General features: G+C 40.9%; 1 protein-coding gene across 1 annotated transcript; it reads right to left on the bottom strand.

Moving 5' to 3' along the window:
- Positions 1 to 183: 183 nt before the first annotated feature.
- mlh1 (mutL homolog 1, colon cancer, nonpolyposis type 2 (E. coli)) lies at positions 184 to 10,000 on the bottom strand. Its single transcript, XM_085297440.1, has 20 exons — positions 9,515 to 10,000; positions 9,183 to 9,273; positions 8,348 to 8,446; positions 8,195 to 8,268; positions 8,025 to 8,097; positions 7,853 to 7,944; positions 7,737 to 7,779; positions 7,539 to 7,627; positions 7,329 to 7,441; positions 7,135 to 7,228; positions 5,165 to 5,318; positions 4,528 to 4,865; positions 2,807 to 2,949; positions 2,360 to 2,468; positions 2,210 to 2,273; positions 1,973 to 2,137; positions 1,777 to 1,869; positions 1,584 to 1,694; positions 1,347 to 1,495; positions 184 to 1,182 (listed from the first exon to the last, which is right to left on the bottom strand). Exons 1-20 carry the CDS (start codon positions 9,619 to 9,621, stop codon positions 1,107 to 1,109), a joined length of 2,277 nt encoding a protein of 758 aa, XP_085153566.1. The 5' UTR covers positions 9,622 to 10,000; the 3' UTR covers positions 184 to 1,106.
- Between the last annotated feature and the right edge of the window lie 8,778 nt (positions 10,001 to 18,778).

Genomic DNA, 18,778 nt, shown 5'->3' on the forward strand with positions numbered 1-18,778 from the left:
GTGCCACTTTTGGATACTCTTAGAACAAGAAGTAAGCTGTCACTCTGAGACTGAGGCTCCGTTGAGATCATTTCTCATTCATGTGAGAAGAAATGAAATTAATTTAACAGGGAGCCAGTGACGAGAAACTAAGCTGTTCTTATTAACCAAGAGGTCTTCATTTGATTCTAATACTGAAGAGAAGCCCAAAATGTTATCAGGGGCCAAACGAGGACAAGGCTGGTTTAACCACATACACCGGATACTCTGTCAATGTTCAACCCAACCATTATAGCGCCATCTTATGGTCAAATTGCTGGCATCCTGAAAGATGATTTCAAACCAGGAGGATTTTAAAAACCTCAAATGAAGCCCATCATTATGGCCCTTTAGTGATTCTTTTATGAGCTAAAAATACTTCAATGGCCAAGCTGAAGATTCATGCTAACATCTGGTGTCCTGTCATTCCCACTGCCCTGAAAGTGAAGGCTACAAAAAAGCCACAGAACAAAACTGCAAATTTTGTGGACCATTTTTATTAAATATTATCTGCTTTTCTTGTGTTGTTTCCAGTCAAACTTTCTTTCCCATGTATGTCTTTTAACACGTTAATCCCACTGCTAAGCAATACTTGAAAGGGGCTGTCAGAGTTCTTCACTTCAGGTTGTATTACTGTGATGTGCGAGTAAAGAATTGAAGCTGATTTTGGAATCTTAAAAAGTGGAGCACATCTTTTAGATTTCTGCTTCTCTATGCATAGAGCGAGGGAAGCCTACACCAATTTCCACTTTTGAAACTCTGAAATCAAAAGATGTATGAATTTAATTTGTCCCCGTTTGGAATCACTAGAATAACTCGGGTTCGCTTTCTTCTTTAAAAACAAAACAGAGTAAATCAGGTAAGTACAGTTCACTCACTTTTCTGGTCTTCTGCAGGTGTTAAACTAGTTACTGTCCCTCAGGTGTTGATGGAAACACTGGCAGAGCTGCTTTAACCTCCTTCACACAGAGTGCTGACACAGCTTCGACTGACAGGTGGAATGGAGAAGTAATAAAAGTCGAGCTCATTTGCTGGCACGTTTTCGGGTTTCGTTATGGGACTTGTGACCCACTTCTATTTTCCTGGCTTCATGCCTGAAGTCTTAGTGTTAGGAAACCATGTGGAGCCTTGGCACTTTTCAGTAAGCCGTTCAGAAAGGGTTTCCTGCAACAGAGACCCTTTTATAACAGAATTTTTACTCATAAAGACAGAAATGTGAAGTCTTGTTTTCTATAAAGTATTTATTTACAGTATGTGTTATTTAAGAAAAAAAAGAAAAAGAGCTTATATAGTTGATTTTTTTCAGCCATGATGAGCAGTTTCAGCACCTCTCAAACACTTTGTAGAGATCGGGTAAGTTGGCAATCTGCAGCACAGTGCCATCCTCGCTGAAGCTCTTCGGAGGACTGAAGAGGGTTCGGAAAGCTTTAAAGATGAGGTGTTCGACTTTCCACCGCCAAGACTTCACCTCAGTGCCCTGAAACGTCACGAGCGTTACACCTCACACGAGACAAAACAAGGTCCATAACTGGCTGGACAATTTCTGCAAAGTTCAGTATTCACACCTGCTCCTCTCCTGGCTCGGCCTCCAGGATGTACTGCTTCCTGATGGAGTAGAACATGCTGCACTCTTTGCTGAAGTCTCTGAAACAGTCCTTTTCACCGTCCCAGTTCACCTGCACGACATCGCCGCACAAAGGTCTTCAGTTTGTGTTTCCAGAATTGTAGCTTAAATGGAGAGGCTATGATCTAGGTTACCTCAGTTGCCAGGCGCAGGATGAACATAGGGAGACCCTCCATGACTGGGGTGTAGTTGTCGAGGAGCAGCGGGAGTCCTAGTAGGTTTCCTTCCTGTTGTGGGTGTGTTTTGGGTTTGGTTTCTTTTTTGGTTATAACATGAGTTCGAACAATGTTGAAATGCAAGCAGAAATTATCTAAAGAGAATATTTCTGACCTGGTCTATCTCCATGGAGAAGTAGTCCTCTAGCATCTCCGCTTTCTTTTTCAGGAAGTCCACTATGTACTGAGCCAGGCCTTCTTTGGGACCGTCCTCTTCAGTCCAGCCGCTCTCCTCTGACTCCAAAGCCAACATGGCCAAGTCATAAAGAGGTGCTGGGGTCTGAAAACACATTATCCATCATTAGGATCCACACAGTGTTTTCTAATCACTGACGTTGTACACTTTACTTACAGACAGTCTGAGTACACCGAAATTTCCAAAGTCATAAATGAGTATTTGGTAGAAAAGCTCCTGGCTGTAAGAGAAACACATTATCTGACATAAAGCAGCAGCACCAGCTTGAAAGAGCAGAGCTGAACAGAGTTTTTTCACGGTTCTCACCTGAGTTTGTTGGTGTTGAGCAGGTAGAGCTTAGTATGATGTTGCACCAGAGACCACTGGGGATTGACGCAGCCCACAAACGAGTGGTTCTGCATCATTTCTTGAAGGCCTGGAGAGAACGTGCATGAATAAAACATGTTTGGCTTTGTTTTGTTATGTAAATCACAAAAACCGCTCTTAAAGTTCATCAAGAAAGGGTTTATTTGAGACATGCTGAGAGGTCGAATGAATCATTACGAGAGCATGATGTAGCAGCAGAAGAAGTTGCGTAAAGCTGGTTATGAAAAACGACCTGGGCCCCGGAGCAGGAAGTCAAATCAGTGGAACATTTTAGAGAGTCAAAGAGGTTCTTATGTTAGACTGCTCAGTTTAGCCGGGATGGAGATTCCCCAGATCTGATTTGGCGCTAGTGCTCAGAGGTACAGGGCAGGTTTTGTGACGCCACACCTTTATGTGTGTTCTCTGTGATCTCAGCTCTCAGCTCTTTGATGCTGTTCAGTTTGATGAGTCGTCTCTTGGGCGTGGCTGCAGCCGTCAAGTCCTCGCCTTCTTCCTGCTGCTGCTCTTTCTGCTCTGTCCTCGGTCGCTTCCTGTCTCACAATAACGCACACAGACCCAATCACACCCGGTTACATTAAAAATGCTGTGGGACTTAACAGGATGTGCCAATGATCATACATGTTAACACACATTTAGTTGCAGATATTTGTTGTCTTAAAAATATAAAGTCTACATGTACTCCAAGATTGGACTGGATGACTTTCTTTGTTGGCCACTTGGGGGCAGAAGAAACCAACAGTATTCATCTGGAGTCATGTTTCTGCTAAGCTAACTCCAATATTTATCCTTTCTTTATCTACTTCTACAACAAGGAGGAATATGTGGCTCTGAAGCTGCCAGATGTTTGACTTTTCTTGTCTGATTTGTCACAGCTGTTTTGTGCTGCGTAGTTGGCTCACTTTAAATTTTGCCTGAAACTCTTTAATCACCCTTTACAGCTCAGGAATCTATCTATGAAGGATCTTCAGTGTTCATGTTTTAACAACTGTCTCGCCAAAACTCTTAACAATCTGTTATTCAGTCTCACCCCTAGATGTCAGTACGTTACAGTCAGCTGAATTCTGTTTTCTTACTCCTCCATATTCAAGTGAATAATGCAATAATGCCAGCTACAGTTGCTGCTGTAGGACAAACATCTCTGGCCGTTCATCTGTAGTGAGTGTGACTGTCACTCCACCGTTTACCGTCAATATGTGTCCACGTCTATTTACTCTGGCGGAGGCTGTAAAACTTTGTGAAAGGAGTCTGATACCACTTGGTGAGTCAGTGAAAATCACTCCTGTGTAATCACAGCGATAATGAGCTGAGTTTTTGAGGATATCCTGAACCTTTCTGTTGATAAGCGCTGCTCTTTTTTCAGCTGTTAGCTGTTGTTAGCTGGCGCTGAAAGTGAAACTTTCTTTAAAGTGGATCTAAAATCACTCTCACAGGTAGTGAATAAACTCTTTTACAATCTGAGTTTAATCAAATAGTTTATCAGAGGGAAAGTGTGATTCTTAGGATACTCGAGCCTGGTGGTATACTATTACCTCATGTATGTGTGGCCAATCTTTAGCCACATACATAAACACATGTCCATCTCAGCCACTGTATTCAATATGACTGGGCAACATGGCAGCTTTCACAAACCATCGCCTGCTCCTATGTATTTTATTCTATTTCTATATTAATTCTAATTTAATGAGAAAGCAACACTTTGTTGGAAGACATATTGATACACTCCTCAATGCATATTTAAGAGCACAGCGTTCTTTTTTTCAGTTAAATAACCTTAAAAAATGACATGCTGTAACTTTAAATGCCAGTGTTAGTTAAACACAACACTGCTTTTGTTACTGATTGGCCCTAAGGGTGATGTCTCATCAGTGAGGGCTGATCCATGTTTACTTTTACATTCTTCTTTCTGCTCTCTTACACAACTCATTTGCTGCGGGTCAATGTTCAGATTTGCTCACAGTGCAGGATCAATCGTACATTAGACTTGTCCTGATCTAACTTGCAGAAATTCTGACAGGATTACACTTAAAGTTACTCCCTGACTGAGTCTTTAATCCCTGCTGACTCACACAATCTAATGCTGCTACTGCTACTGCACATATGTCATTCACCTCTGATTATCAAGAGTACCGACGCTGCCTTGTTCCTCGCCCTTTGGCACCTCTGCTTCCTGTTCAGCCAGCGCCTCCAGCATGTCTGAGTCATCTACATCGTCTATCTCTATGCTGTCCGCCTGGATGGCTTTGATCGCAGTCTGCCCACTGCTGGGACCAGCAGGCTCGGGATCAGGGAGCGGCTTTTCTTTTGGTTGGAGGAAGGCATCTAGCTTCTGTGTGCGACAGTCGGTCCTCACCATCTGATGTGCGTAGACTCGCTCGCTAGACTCCGATGTGGTGCTGGAGGCCTTAACCTCAGTGTTACCTGAGACTGACAGTCCCGGCAACAACGTCTACACAAAGACAGAGATGGGCACAGACTGTAAATGACCTGGTGGTAACTTCCACTTCTGAAAGATGAAGCCAGGGCAAAAGCCTTTCATACAAATGTTGTCACTTGTGGTTGCAAAAAAACAAAGATGGAGACAGGAACGCTAAATTTGAGCTTTAAAATAAATGCAGGAAATTAAAGCGACTGTATCCATCTTTTATCTACAGTCTGCAGTAAACACGTGGCGGTGCACAATACGTCAGATAATGTGGACGTGAAACAGTAGGGGCACAGTAAGAAAGAGACCTTGTCACTTCATACCTGAGTGAAATATGTACGTGAGGAGTTGGAGCCCAGGAGTTTGCTCTCGATGTGCTTCTGAACGCTCTCGATGACACTGTCCTCATGCAGGAAGTGCACTTCATGTTTAGTGGGATGAACATTAACATCCACATTCTGAGGAGCGATTTCTAAGCTGTGAAAGTTAGAAAGCAACAGTGATTCAAGGTTGTAACTCAAGAAACAGTGTTAGAAGAGTCCTAACTGTGATTCAGATATGTCAATAACAAGCAACAGATGGTCTTTCTTGATGCAGAGAAGCCCTTTGACCAAGCTGAACAATTTGGTTTAGGTCATAATTTCATTAACTCCTTTAAGGTTCTTTTTAATGGCCCTATGGCAACTGTTACAGCTAATGTGGTTAGGTCTAAAAACTCTTAAAAGAGGAAGCCAACAGGGCTGTCGCCACTATTATTCAGTCTGGCTATAAAGTCGTTAACTGATACAAAAAGATGTGACCCTGCAGTCTGCAGGATTGTAATCGGTCAGGATCTTCATAAGATTACTTTATATGCTGATGATGTTTTATTATTCTTGTCTAACCCTACAAAAAAATCAGTAAATTGTCTAATAGAAGTGAAACATTTATTTAGCACCTTATCTGGTATAAAAATGTATTTCTCCAAATCTGAGGCTATGTCAGCAACAGACACCCAAATCTTTTACTTCCTCCCCTTTAGAAATGGTCTCTGATGGGTTTCGTCTACTTGGGTATATTTCCAACATCCCAGTTCGATCAGATGTTTAAAGCTTATTTATTCAATAAGATTAAGCAAGATCTTGAACTTTACAACTCACTCCCTATGTCCTGGTTACACGGGGTCTCACTCTATCAAGCGAGGATGATTCAAATAGAAAAAAAAATTTAAAAATATAAATGAAAGTTTCATCTGGTCCAAAAGATGGGCACTCATAAAGAAGTCAACTTTGCAGCTTCATAGAATTTAGAAAATATCAATTGAGATGTCTTCTTCAATTTAGCTTTATATTGAATCTTCAGCGTCTAAGCATCCTCTTTCAAACCTAATTGTTATGAAGAATATGAAAACTGTAAAAGATTGGTGTAGGAACCCAATCACAATAAAAACACTCAAGGACTGGAGGGAATGGATTGCAGTGAGAACTGAAATAACATCCATCTTCCCCAACTGTTACCAATCCGGATTTCTTACCAGGTCATTTAAACAATGGACTGTGAGGTTTTCTTTTAGAGACCAACTGGAGAATGTGGTCCTACTGACCTTTAATCAAATAGAGCAAGAATGTAAGATAGGAACAACCTCTTGCATTACTTTCAGATAAGAGACTATGTCAATAACAAAACCGGTCCACTAAACAAGGTCAAGGACTCTGACACTGAAATTTTCTACAAGGAGTAATGTTTCAGTTAGCGTGTTGTACAAAATTCAGAGGGTGTACTCTGGGACCAGGACAGCTGAGACAGACCGTTGGCAGACTTTTCTTTCACACAGCCCCTTTCAAACTTCAAGTCTGCCACTTCACTTTAATGTTGTAAGTGTAAAATAAACTGTCTTACACACATTTGAGTTCTCTATGAATTGCAGAAAACTGAATTGAAACTGAGCTCAACCTGCTGTCTCTTCTCCTTGATCTCCCAAATATTTACATCTGTCTTTTCTGTGGCAGGAAAAAAATGTACTACTTAAGAGGATTTCTCATTAAACTCACTCAATCACCAGGCAGCACTGGATGATACTGGAACACACGCGTCATTATGTGCCTGGTCCAGTTTTAACAAGTTTTTAACAAGAACCTTTGCATAAAACTTCAAGCGATGGTCAAGCTGTGATAACTGAGTTACAAGGATAGATGAATGTCAAAAAGATGTGTGTCTTCCCCCTGCTAAGCCTAACTATTATTGTTGTTATTAACAGATGTACGACTTAAAAAAGCAAACACACACACAAAGCCACACAGGTAAAGTACATTACCTCAAGTAAAGGAACGGGTGTGTGTTCTTGGGGAGATATGCAGCATAAACTGTCTCAATCGCTTTCTTCAAAGCGCTCGACTCCACCAGACGATCTGAGACATCGCAGAAGACAGCTTCATTTCACAGAAACACAGCAGCTAACAAGATTAAATGCTAACTGCTGCGTTTCCAGTAAGTTTCTGTGGTACGTACGGTTTATGAACAGGATCAAAATGCATTTCTTGACTGAATAGTTTGCGTTTGAGATGTAGCCTTTCATCTTATAAGCGAGCTTCTGATCTTCACAGGCAACCTCGATCAGCTCCCTGGGAACATACCACAGAGCCGGTCATGCAATCAGCTCAGAGGTGAGAAGAGGTTGCATAAAAAGCAGCGCTCATCAAAGGAGATTTGCCGGAATACCTGCTGACTGCGTTGCCAAAAATCCCTCGAATATTATCCACTACAGACGCATTGGGAAGAGTCCTTACGTCTGCCACGGTCTCTCCTTGCTGGAAAGAGGAGTCACAAAAACAGACAGCAAATAGTTTATTTGAAGAAAACTGCTTCGCGTGCTTGAGGGAGGCATTTAATTTAAATGAAAAATAAAGCACATCTTACCTTTTTGACAGAGAAGCTTTTTCCTGAGTTGTGTATGGCGTACCTGCAGAGTAAGACAATGTTAACAAGTTGAAGCAAATTCACCAAGAATCATGAGAGACGAATAAAACCCACACCTGCCGACCACTTCTACAATCCTGGAGTACTCATCGCTCGGGCTCTTTAGAGCTTTTCTCCTGGTGGAGACGTTATAGAAAAGATCCTCCACCTGCAATCAACAAGAAGAGCAGCTTCTCAGCATCTATAAATTGTATTTTAGAGAACAGCTCATCTGCAAGGAGAACTCACAAGGATCTGCGTTCCCTGGTTTCCAGCACATGGTTTGGGAGGGCCTTTTAGTTTGCCATCGCTGTAGTTGGCTCTGCAAGAGAACACAACCAATTTATGAGAGAGCTGACATCCTAGTTGTTTTGTAGCCTTTAGTAAGGCTTTAGAGCAGATAAGGAATGCAACAGTACCTGTAAGCGCACTTTGCATCAGCAGTCTTTGTGGTTATGGTCACATGGGCAACATGGCTTATACTAGCAAGGGCCTGCAGACAAGAACAAACACAATAAATGTAATGCAGAACAAATTAATACAGTGAAGGCAGACAGAGGTGCACAGCTCACCTCTCCTCTGAATCCATAGGTTGCGATACTCGAAAGGTCCTCAAAAGTTTGAAGTTTGCTCGTGGTGAACCTCTCACAAACGATTTCCATGTCCTCCTTCTGCAGTAGTGAAAAAGAGTTTCACTTGGTACACAGCATATTCTGAACAAACTACCATAACGTCACCAGCAGGGTCATTCTGAGGCAACCCTTCATACTGACCCTTAAAATTTGAAGTGATTTTTAATCAAAGCCAAACAAAGAATTTTGTTTTTCATAGCATAAATATGTCTGACGTAACATAAAACATCATTTGTAAGCTTGTTTGTAAGCTTAGGCACTCATTCAGTTTTAACTTCATGCATTCAGTTGTTATAGTCATATATCATTGTATGCTTGTTCCTCACTGTGGTGGGAAAACTAAAGCCTGTGACAAGTAATTATGAGTAAGTACTATGTAATTCTCCATCTGGTCAAAACTAAGATTTATACAATTTAACAATACATCGCCGTGGGTTGGAACATGAAAATCATGTCATTTTAATTACATTTTCTTGAAAAATCAATCCTTTTTTTAAAAACTTATATTACTTCTCATTTTGTCATATTTAATGTTACCAGAAATTACTGGGGCAAATTGTTAGAAGACATGAAAAAAATGGCTGTAGTTACAAGAAAACAGCTCAAGTATAAAATGTTCAAATGTGTTAACAAGTACACTTGAGTTGGTGTCTTCCGTCTTTCAGTTCAGGGAAAGACTTAGCACACTCAGTGACAGAAGAAAACCAAAATAGCTTAACCCTGACTGCGTAATGATGAAGCAGAGGCCACCCAGCTAAAAGGGCGGGTCACCCACCCTGATGCCAGTGCCGTTGTCCTGAATTTGAAGAAGTTTCAGTCCGCCGTCTTTCACCGTCACCTGAATGCTTGTGGACTTTGCATCCAAACTGGAACAATTGTAAAACACAAAAGTGTATTTACCACAGGGTCACACTGCACGCTAAGAGGAGACAGTTACAGGTCTGTTACTATGTTACACGTGATGTAAACAGTCACCCCGGCCATGTATGGCCACCTTTAATAATCCCGCTACTTGGATATTTAAGTCACTAGTCGTACAGTGACTTAAATATCCTAACGTTAGTGCTCACGTTATTGAAACTGCTCTTTATATAGCTGCTAATTTACCAGTTTTCAATCATTTCTTTAACGGCGTTGGCAGGACGCTGAATAACTTCTCCCGCAGCAATGCGGTTGACAACAGTCTCGTCGAGCCTCCGGATAACTCCCGCCATGTTTACAGAGCTGCTGACTTCTAGTTTGGTTAAAGAGCAGGCAGAATGTGCGAGTACGTAAACATATGGAATAAACGGTATTTATTTAAGCTAAAGTGCAGCATTACTGCTGTACACGAAACTGAGCACGCTTGTGACCAGAGAGGAAGCAAACAAACAGACCACTCACTCCGCCTGAAAATGTCAGAGTATGTCAGAAGTTATAATGTCGGTCCCTCAAATACCTCAATGACCGTTATAATAAACGTTTTAATCTCTTTTAAAAAATAAACTATAATTGCGGAGAAAATTTTTAGACATAATTTTCAATTTATTTAGATAAAGGCACGCATCTTCCTAAACACACAATCTTCGACGACAGCGCGGGTAGAAGGCGGGGGCGGTGACTACGTCCGGCTGTAGAGCTACGTAATTCCCGAAAAGTCTTCTTCGTTGGCAAATATTTTTGAAATACTGTAGCCTAGCGACCCGTAACGGTTGTGTAATCATGCTTTTTGAGGAGTAAACAGTTATTTTTGTGAAAAGCTAAAATAATTACGGTTATATAGTTCAATTACAAATATGTTTGCAGAAAATAAATGGCAATTATGTGTTTTACTTTCTTCCCCCCCCCTTTTGTTTGATCTATTAGTGCTGAGACTGGTAGACAGATAATACTGTGGGTCTTTGCCATGCCCATTTCTGGGTTGTACAATTTTGAAGTGTTTACTTAGGCTTAAGGTAATAAATAGCTTAAGTAATTAGCCATAAATACCATTACATAATGAAGTCCTGAGAACTGCGCCCTGGTAAAGATTGGTCTACAAAAAGGTCAGGGGTCACAACCGCTTACAGAATTGCCCCCAAAAAGCCTGGCTTCACAATCACAGACCTACTGTATAACAACATTACATTCATTTAAGGGAACCTTAGCTTCATCTTTTGCCTTCAGCAATTTTCAGCATAGGCTAAAGCTACTTGGGCTTCTCCCTTATTCCCAAGAGGTAACCACATATGGGTAGCTCAGCATATTTGATTTGGCAGAGTTTTTTCTTTTCTTTTTTTAATGCCAGATGTCCTTCCTGACAAAATCCCAAAGGGATGTGTGTCGCCTCTAATGATCTAAACAGGGATCTTTCGCTTGTGAGGAAATTGCGTAAACCGCCATGCTGTTGAGTGAATATATAACATAAATGGCCAAAGTAACATTAAAAAGCGATTTATTTTGATGACCTTTTTTAGAAACAGTATTGCCAAAGCATCAAAATAACATACATCCAAATATCTGAATAGTACACAGTAATCGTTAAAATAGCAAAATGTATGGTATAGTACGTACAATGCAGCTCCATAACGTAGTTGTTTATATATTCACCTATGAAGTGAAAGGTCTATGAAAGATTCCAACAGAGGCAGAAATCCACTTGGGATTGCATCAGGAAAGGGCATGCTGTGTAAAAATCTGCCAAATCAAACAAGGAGAGCTGCCTGTTTTTCACATGGGAGCAGCTGACAGTAGCATATACAATATAAACCTGCTATGGCATGTACAGAGGTAAAGACATTTGACCTCTAAATTCCAGAGCCTTGTTCTGTATGAGTACAACATTCCCACCAAATAGTTTGTATGTTAAATACTTCCACTCCACCAGAAGACTTAACCCACAGTGGCATGGTCTGCGTTGTATAATATCAAATGTTCAGACAAGGCAAAACTAAATAATTACTAAATTACGTATTTTAAAAGGTAAAACTATTAGGCATTAGCGCGGTTTTCTCCCCTGTACTCTTGGCTGATTCACCTTTGAGGCCCTTGCCTGTGCACATAGTTGGCCAGACCACAAACTGCCTGCATTCCTCACAAAGCTGCATGCCTTTCGGCCGGTGGGCTACGGCAGAACAGTGGCGGGAGTTCAGAATCTTCCAAAATGCAAATCTTCTCAGATATTTTATGAGGATTTATTTTTTCATGAAAACTAATCTAGGTTACATGAACCCTCTGTGATTATGACACTAGGTGCCAGAGTTATGTTGCTATGCTGCTACGTTATGTTGCTGCTACGTTTTAGCCCCAAGCAGGGTGACCTCAATCGGATAAAATGCTGTGAGAAAAGGCCTTGTGTCACCATTCAGATAGTACCCTGCACTAGAGTTTCTCAGCGCACCCACTGCAATCTGAAATAAATCCAGGCTGGATTTTAAAATTTGTAGTTTCATTTGAAAGTTAAGAATGGGTTTCCAGCAAGAATTAATGAAAATACTCCAAAATCTCAATCCTGAAAAGCAGATTGTCCTCAAACACCTGCAGGAAAGCAAACAGAATGAGGTAGCAGTGAAAAACACATACTGGGTAAGTTTCTGCCACCCTGTACCCAGGAATCTGCATTTTGTTATATCGCCTAGAGTCAAATATGGATTATAATGGAGGTCTCAAACAAAATATATTTCATCTACACTTTTTGCTGAGGTTTAAGTTGCAGTGAGAAACCATGTGAGCTCAGTTCTCACAGAGCCACGTAATATTTTCCACCTGAAATCCTGCTTGGTTTTGTAAATCCCCTCAGAATCTGAACCAGGCTATTTCCGTGTAACCGTTTTTTCATTTTTATGCAAAAGTATATGCCTATGCAAGCAGCCCCGAGAGCTAACTCGGCAGGGTTTAGAAGTTCAGCAGCTCGTTGTGCCGCCTTCTTGAGCCTTTGCCAACTCGACTTCAGTGCCATCAAACAACTAATTGCAGGCGTATGCAAACAAAGGCCACAAAAGAAAATGGAACAACCTAAGAGGTCACTGGAAGTATGAAAGGAAGTCATCTTGGCAGAAATGTGACTCTAATGTTTGTCTTACTTGTGATTTGCTTATTCTGTGCTTTCTAGGCTCTTTCTGCAGCTAAACCTTGAAGGACTGCGGTAACATCGATCACTTTATGCCAAAGGAAAAGCTATAGCTGTGTGCTTGAGTCTGAGATGTACCGTGGGGACTTGATGTCTATTCAGTGTCCCTGACTCAGTGCAGGACATCCCAGTATGCAGTATTTCAGCAGCAGGATGTACCACAGGATGCAATACAATAGTGCTGGAAATAACGCAGGCATGTAAAAAAAAAGAGTAAATGTAAGCAAGATGTAAGGCATTATAGCTGCTCCCTGTTTTTTTTTTGTTTGTTTGTTTTTTTATCTTTTCCACTGGCAGACAGCATGTATAACATCATTGTGGAGAGCTACCCTCCCTGCAGTAAGTCTGTGTCCTGTCTCAATGTAAACTCAAGTCCTGGATGAGGTCAGAGCTGGTTGTGCATTACTCCAGTCAGTAATTGCTCCTATTTTTCTCAGAACATTTCCTCTAGTGCGACATAGTGTAAAGTGCTGATTACAGCTCTGCCACTCCTGTGGCGACCTGCCACACGTAAAGACAGGCACAAGCAAGCACGCATGTTAGTGTAGTTGCACACGGGACATGCACACACACGCAGCTTTGTAAGCCAAAGCGTGTCCAAAGTGGATTCAAAAGGTAGACTTAAATAAACTTTTCTCTTGTTGCAAGCTGCAGACACACACAGAGAAAATACTCTAAAAACACAAACACTGTCAACAGGTGAAATGACAGGCAAATGAGATGCACACCTGCTGCTGAGCACCCTGGGAAATGAGCTCAGCACTGGCCTAACACGGCCTCCACGTACGCCAAACAACGTGGATCCATTTCACACCTTCAAGTCGCTCTCTAGACATTCTGCACTGACACAAGCCTGCTGTTTTGTTACATCTGTGTGTTTATATCTACACCTTTTGTCACCAGCAAGTTGGTAATCTCTGGCTTAATGGAGATAAAAACTGGTGACAGGGGGTTGAAAGAGTACATTATTGTACTCTTGATGTGGGAATGCAATAATCTGCGGAATTTGCCATCCTCTCAACAAGTGACAAAGATAGAGGAGCTAGTCTTTGCTCAAATGACAAGGTTTGTCCTACATGGCACAGATCCAGAATCCACCCAGATAAGAGTGGCCATCTAATTTTATCATATTCAAGAATTTCATAGGCTGAATCTCATCTGGATATGGATGAATTAAGCAAAACAACGTTAACACGTTTGGAAATGTGCTCAGCCCATTGTCTGCAGACTTTCATTAACTTTCATCATCTCTTTAGCCAAGCATGATCTCACCTCTTTGAGAACCACTAAGACTTCCTGTGTCCCTCCGTGACAGTATGCGCCCAGAAATGGATTCAGCAGCTGCTGCTCTTCCTTTTCTCTTTGTTTTCTCACACTCCATTTTTTTCTCTAGTGTCAATCTTCCTCTTCCTACATGCTCTCCTTATCAGCACAATAGCCTCAGGACATGTTATAAACAACAGATGAACACATGGCTTCCTACATAGAGGTAAAAGAGAGGAACTTCTGCCAAAAACTCAATCAAATCATTTTGTGTTTAACCATTTCTGTGGTTGAATTTTAAATATAATCAACATTACGTGTCACTACTGGAGTTATCACTAAATACAGAGTAAATAAAAAATAGATGAAATGTGGATGTCTCAGTTTTGCATGTTATTCTTTTTGTCATGTATGGCAGTGCCACAATCAGGTGATTAAATGAATGTGATTAGTATAAACTAAATTTATACCACTCAAGTAAATTAAATTTGACCAGATTCAATTACACTTCATGTTTCACACTGTTCTTATGTAACAAATAATATTGAAAATTTACATGTCTTCACATTTTTTTGAGTGTGGCAATAGAATACAAGGTCAGGATATCAACAAGAGTCATTTCTGTACATGAACGTACATAAAAAAAATGTTGTCGAAACCACAGATGTTTAAATATTACAGTGTGAATTGATGTCAAACAAGAATCGGAGCAAAGCACGGCCATTGTTTAGCACCTTCAGGCTGGCTTCCATCCCCACAAACTCGTCATGCTAAAATACAAAGCAAACCATTTTTACAGCCTAGTTAAAAAACAAAAACAAAACAAAGATGTCCATAGCTTATTTCCCTTTTCATGACAACTGTGAATGGAGTGAATTTGTATATAAGTCACTCTTTTTTAAATGTATTATCCTTAAAATTATGCAGGATTAAGGGTGTAGCTTATTTCAGTAACAGATAGATGCCAACAGGAAGGAATAGTTGTTAGCTGTATGCTAGGCCTCACCTCTGCTAACCCATTGTGTCTGTGGTGTTGGAGTCTTCCGGAGAATTTTTTAATACAATTATGGCAAACAATATGGCCAGTGTTAGTCAACTGTACTGGCAGACAATCAAAGAAGTATGCTCAGTTTTTTTGGTAGTGAAATTCTAGCATGATTTGTTTTATATGTTAGCACAGACACAGATCTCTGGGGGTATCTTGCTAATGAAGGTAGCTATCGTTTACATTAAGCCCTCCTTTTTATGATATGATGGCTTAAAAAACCATAATGACACAATCAAAATGTCAGACTCTAGGGTTCAAATAGATAGAATAGATTTATAGATAGATTTATAGATAGAAACTTTCCTTTTATGGTTCAGGCCACATGCAGACCGCTTTGATATTAAGCAAGCCAGACCAGTTAACCTCTTCTTTCTGACCATGTAAAGAAGTTTAAGTGCACATTTAATTCGATAGATCTTAATATAAGAAAAAGTGCAATTTCAATAATACATCTCCATTTTATCAGTTTTACTGGATAAATAAATTATGTTGTAGTAAATTTAAGACATCAGGATGGATGAAAAGCAATCGGACTCATGAAAATACAGTTCGGATTTTCCAAAACTGTCTAGTTGGTTGGATCGGTGTCTTTGCTCTGCAAATTCTGGCCTCCGGGCCTTATGTTTGACATCCCTGGTCTAGAACAACCAACCATTATTGTCATTTCTGGAGTCATGTTGCAAGCCTAACTAAAAAGCATGGTCGGTTAAGGCTTATATTGTACATACCCACATTAAAAAAGACCTGCAAACAGCACTGCGGCCCCACCCAACAATTGAAGTTAAGCTTTTCCATTTGAAGCATTTATGAGAATATGAAGCCTTTTGAAGTGATACAGAGCTCTCCCCATTTATACGGTGAACACCTTGTGAAGATGTTCAGATGTCATTCAATGTCATTAAAAAGGTATGGCCTACAAACTACGTGCCATGTACTTTCCAGCTCTTCATGGGACCTCCTCGGTTTTGTTTGGTGCTGAATTCTCTAAGGTTGGCAGCTGTTGAATCTGTGCAGGTTGCCAATTAAATCCAAGGTTTATATTCTTCATTACAGAGTGTGTACTGGTGGGGCACAGTCCAAGAGTGTGGGAGTCCGGGAAGGTGGTGCTGTTCACGACTTGCACTCCTCTGTTTGTTTAGCAGTGTTATCAAAGTGTGTGCATCATGCAGAATGAGTGTGAACTGTATCACTCAACACTTTAAACGAACCTTACTTAGTCTACGAGGTCTCTGCAAGGACGCGGTAATCAGATCTGCGGTGCAGGATATTCTTCCTCCAGTGATATGCCTTCTTTGTCCCCTTTTGACAATAACAGTTGTACATTTGAGCTGAAGTTGTGGTATCACATAAATCATAACAGTTCACACTGAGTTTGATTCACACATTCTTGGTGGTGTTTTAGGAAGGGGGAGGACCTCAGCTCTGAGTCACTGTGTGTCCGAGTTCATGTTTCATAATCACTGCTGTCAGTCACAAAACCAAAAGGCAAGACATGGGTTGTGTATTTTTATTGAGAGCTACATGGGTTAAAGGACTGCCACTGTGAATGCTACCCAATGGTATGTAGTGTAGCAACTATCTATGAACCAAGAGAACATGACTTTTTATGTCTCTATTCCAACTGCTCCTCTGTGTGCCTTGGGTGGTGCCTGAAGCGAACAATGAAGGATTGTCTTCAAGTCTTTACTTGAGCTGCTATGTTGTCTCACTTCCTTTGGATTGGTTACATCAGCGTTCACGCTGACATGGCTATTTTAGGTATGAGGTTGGAGCTGCCCTTAAAGAAAAATCACTGAATTTTAGCCTCTCTATCTCTCTCCTTTCAAGGTTTAACAAAACACGGGTTGCAAAATCCTGTCTTGGAAACCCAGATGTCCTTCCTCCAACTTTTAGGCTACATTTCCACATGAGAACCCTTAGTAAACAACAAAGAAAGGATAATATCATTTCAGTTTATAGTGAATGCCACAAAAGAAATCGTTAATGAAGCATGAAAAGCAGAAAAAAAGAATGAATGATGGGATCATGTTGAAGGTGTAGCCTTTTTTTTTGCACACTTGAGGCTACACCTTCAACAAGGGCTGGTAGGGCGGCACTCTTTGTAATGATCATCCTCGCCCAGTGTTTCTATTGTTTGTTAATATGCTCATCATAGTAAGAAGTTTGAGGTTAACCTATTAGGAAATCTTTTCTACAGAATCCAGGCTTGAATGGAATTCCAGTGACTGTTTACATTGTTCAGAGAGGATAGGTTTCATTCCTGTATTAATTAGTTTTTGGGTGGGTGACTGTAGCTCAGGTGGCAGAGCAGGTCAGCCACTAATCAGAAGGTCGGTGGTTCGATCCCAGGCTGCCTCCTGGCTGCATGCCAAATATCCTTGGGCAAGATACTAACCCCATGTTTGCCTACTGGTGGTGGTCAGAGGGCCCGGTGGCGCCAGTGTCCGGCAGCCTCGCCTCTGTCAGTGCGCCCCAGGGCAGCTGTGGCTACAATGTAGCTTGCCAGTGTGTGTGAATGGGTGAATGACTGAATGTAGTGTGAAGCGCTTTGGGGTCCTTAGGGACTAGAAAAGCGCTATACAAATGCAGGCCATTTACCATTTATTCCTTTGCAGCGTCTCAACCTCTTAACAGCTTTAAAATTACCGGTAGTTGTTTATTTTTATTCAGCGTATATCATCAAAGTAAATATGATTAACTATGATTTTTTTTAATGAAGAGGCCTATAATTAGGTACAGCTGAATCTGAAGTCCCATTAGTTCCCATTTTTAACATATTTATAAGCAGAGATGGCTTTATCAGCTAGTGCACCATGAGAAAAAGTAAGACATGGACCCTTAATGGCCACCCCGATGTTTTGTGAATGAAAGAAAACATTAAAAACTGGTCAATTAAATAAGTAAGCATTAATCCTAAACCTAAACCACAAACATTTCCTTAAGTGTTATTCATTTGCCAAAAAAGGACTAAACCAATGTCACTGATGGCATGTTCTTCTCATTTTATTTCTACAGTACTTTGCAAAGTGTCCAATCATTTCTTTATATTTTGATTCCCGAGAGATCCATCTCACCCTTTAGTTGATCTATCTACTATTGACCAAAGCCTCATCAGATAAAGTCTCAGTCGAAGGGTGGCTGTCAAAAAGCCAGGAAAACTGGGGAAAATGGTAAAGTATGTCAAATTATACAAAACTAAACAGAATATCAGCAGTAACAGATATTATTGACTTATGAATCCAAAGGTCAGGACAGCGGTACAACATGTGAAATCTGAAAATTCAATCAGAAAGAAACAAATGTCAAAGAAAAGCACCCGAAAACTGATTGAAAATTCACTGACTTATAATGATTTCAATGTACACAGACCTTTCTGCCTACATGGCTGCCATGGAACAAGTCAGAGGCTACTCTGAAGCACAAGCTTTAACTGCAAAGTAACATAGTTAACAAAATGCAGTCTGGTTACAATGTTATTTATACATTGTTTGATTGCAGTTTGCAAAGTACAGGACCCATCCTTGAGGCAAATCACAGTGATGTGGCAACCAGATGCCATAGAAGGTGAATGACATTCCGTGACTACAAGCAACTAACTAACTAACTGCTATGCAAAGTGGGCGGGACCTGAAATAAACTTTTATCGCTGGATACTGTTAACTGATATATTGCCTTAGAAGGCCTTAGACCAGAGCCTGGAATGTATGCAAGGAACCAGCCCTTGACTTCAAAGCAAATTGCTTGCAGCGTGGATGGAGCTTTAGGGAATGATAGGCAGTACACCAGTACATCTAGCACATCGTGTTGAAATGGTCACTTCCAGGCTCCAGTTGCTTAGATGGCCCTCTATTTACTACCAGGTCATATCTCAGTCAACTACAGTATGTTCTTCACTCCTCAGGTAGCTACAGTCACTCGCCTGAATGTTGAGTTTATCCCAGATACCACTCGCTTTGCCCAGCCTGCATTTTTT

The sequence above is a fragment of the Mchenga conophoros genome, linkage group LG13 (assembly GCF_057382185.1).
Source record: "Mchenga conophoros isolate Kocher_MC1m ecotype Shallow Benthic linkage group LG13, M_conophoros_male_GT1.1, whole genome shotgun sequence".
In the NCBI taxonomy this organism is placed as follows: domain Eukaryota; kingdom Metazoa; phylum Chordata; class Actinopteri; order Cichliformes; family Cichlidae; genus Mchenga; species Mchenga conophoros.

Coding starts and splice junctions, on each gene's coding strand:
- mlh1 (XM_085297440.1), bottom strand. CDS start 9,621: ATGGCGGGAGTTATCCGGAGGCTCGACGAGACTGTTGTCAACCGCATT. Junction 5,319..7,134: donor CACCCGTTCCTTTACTTGAG/GTAATGTACTTT, acceptor TAACTTTCACAG/CTTAGAAATCGCTCCTCAGA. Junction 1,496..1,583: donor CCGAGCCAGGAGAGGAGCAG/GTGTGAATACTG, acceptor GTGACGTTTCAG/GGCACTGAGGTGAAGTCTTG.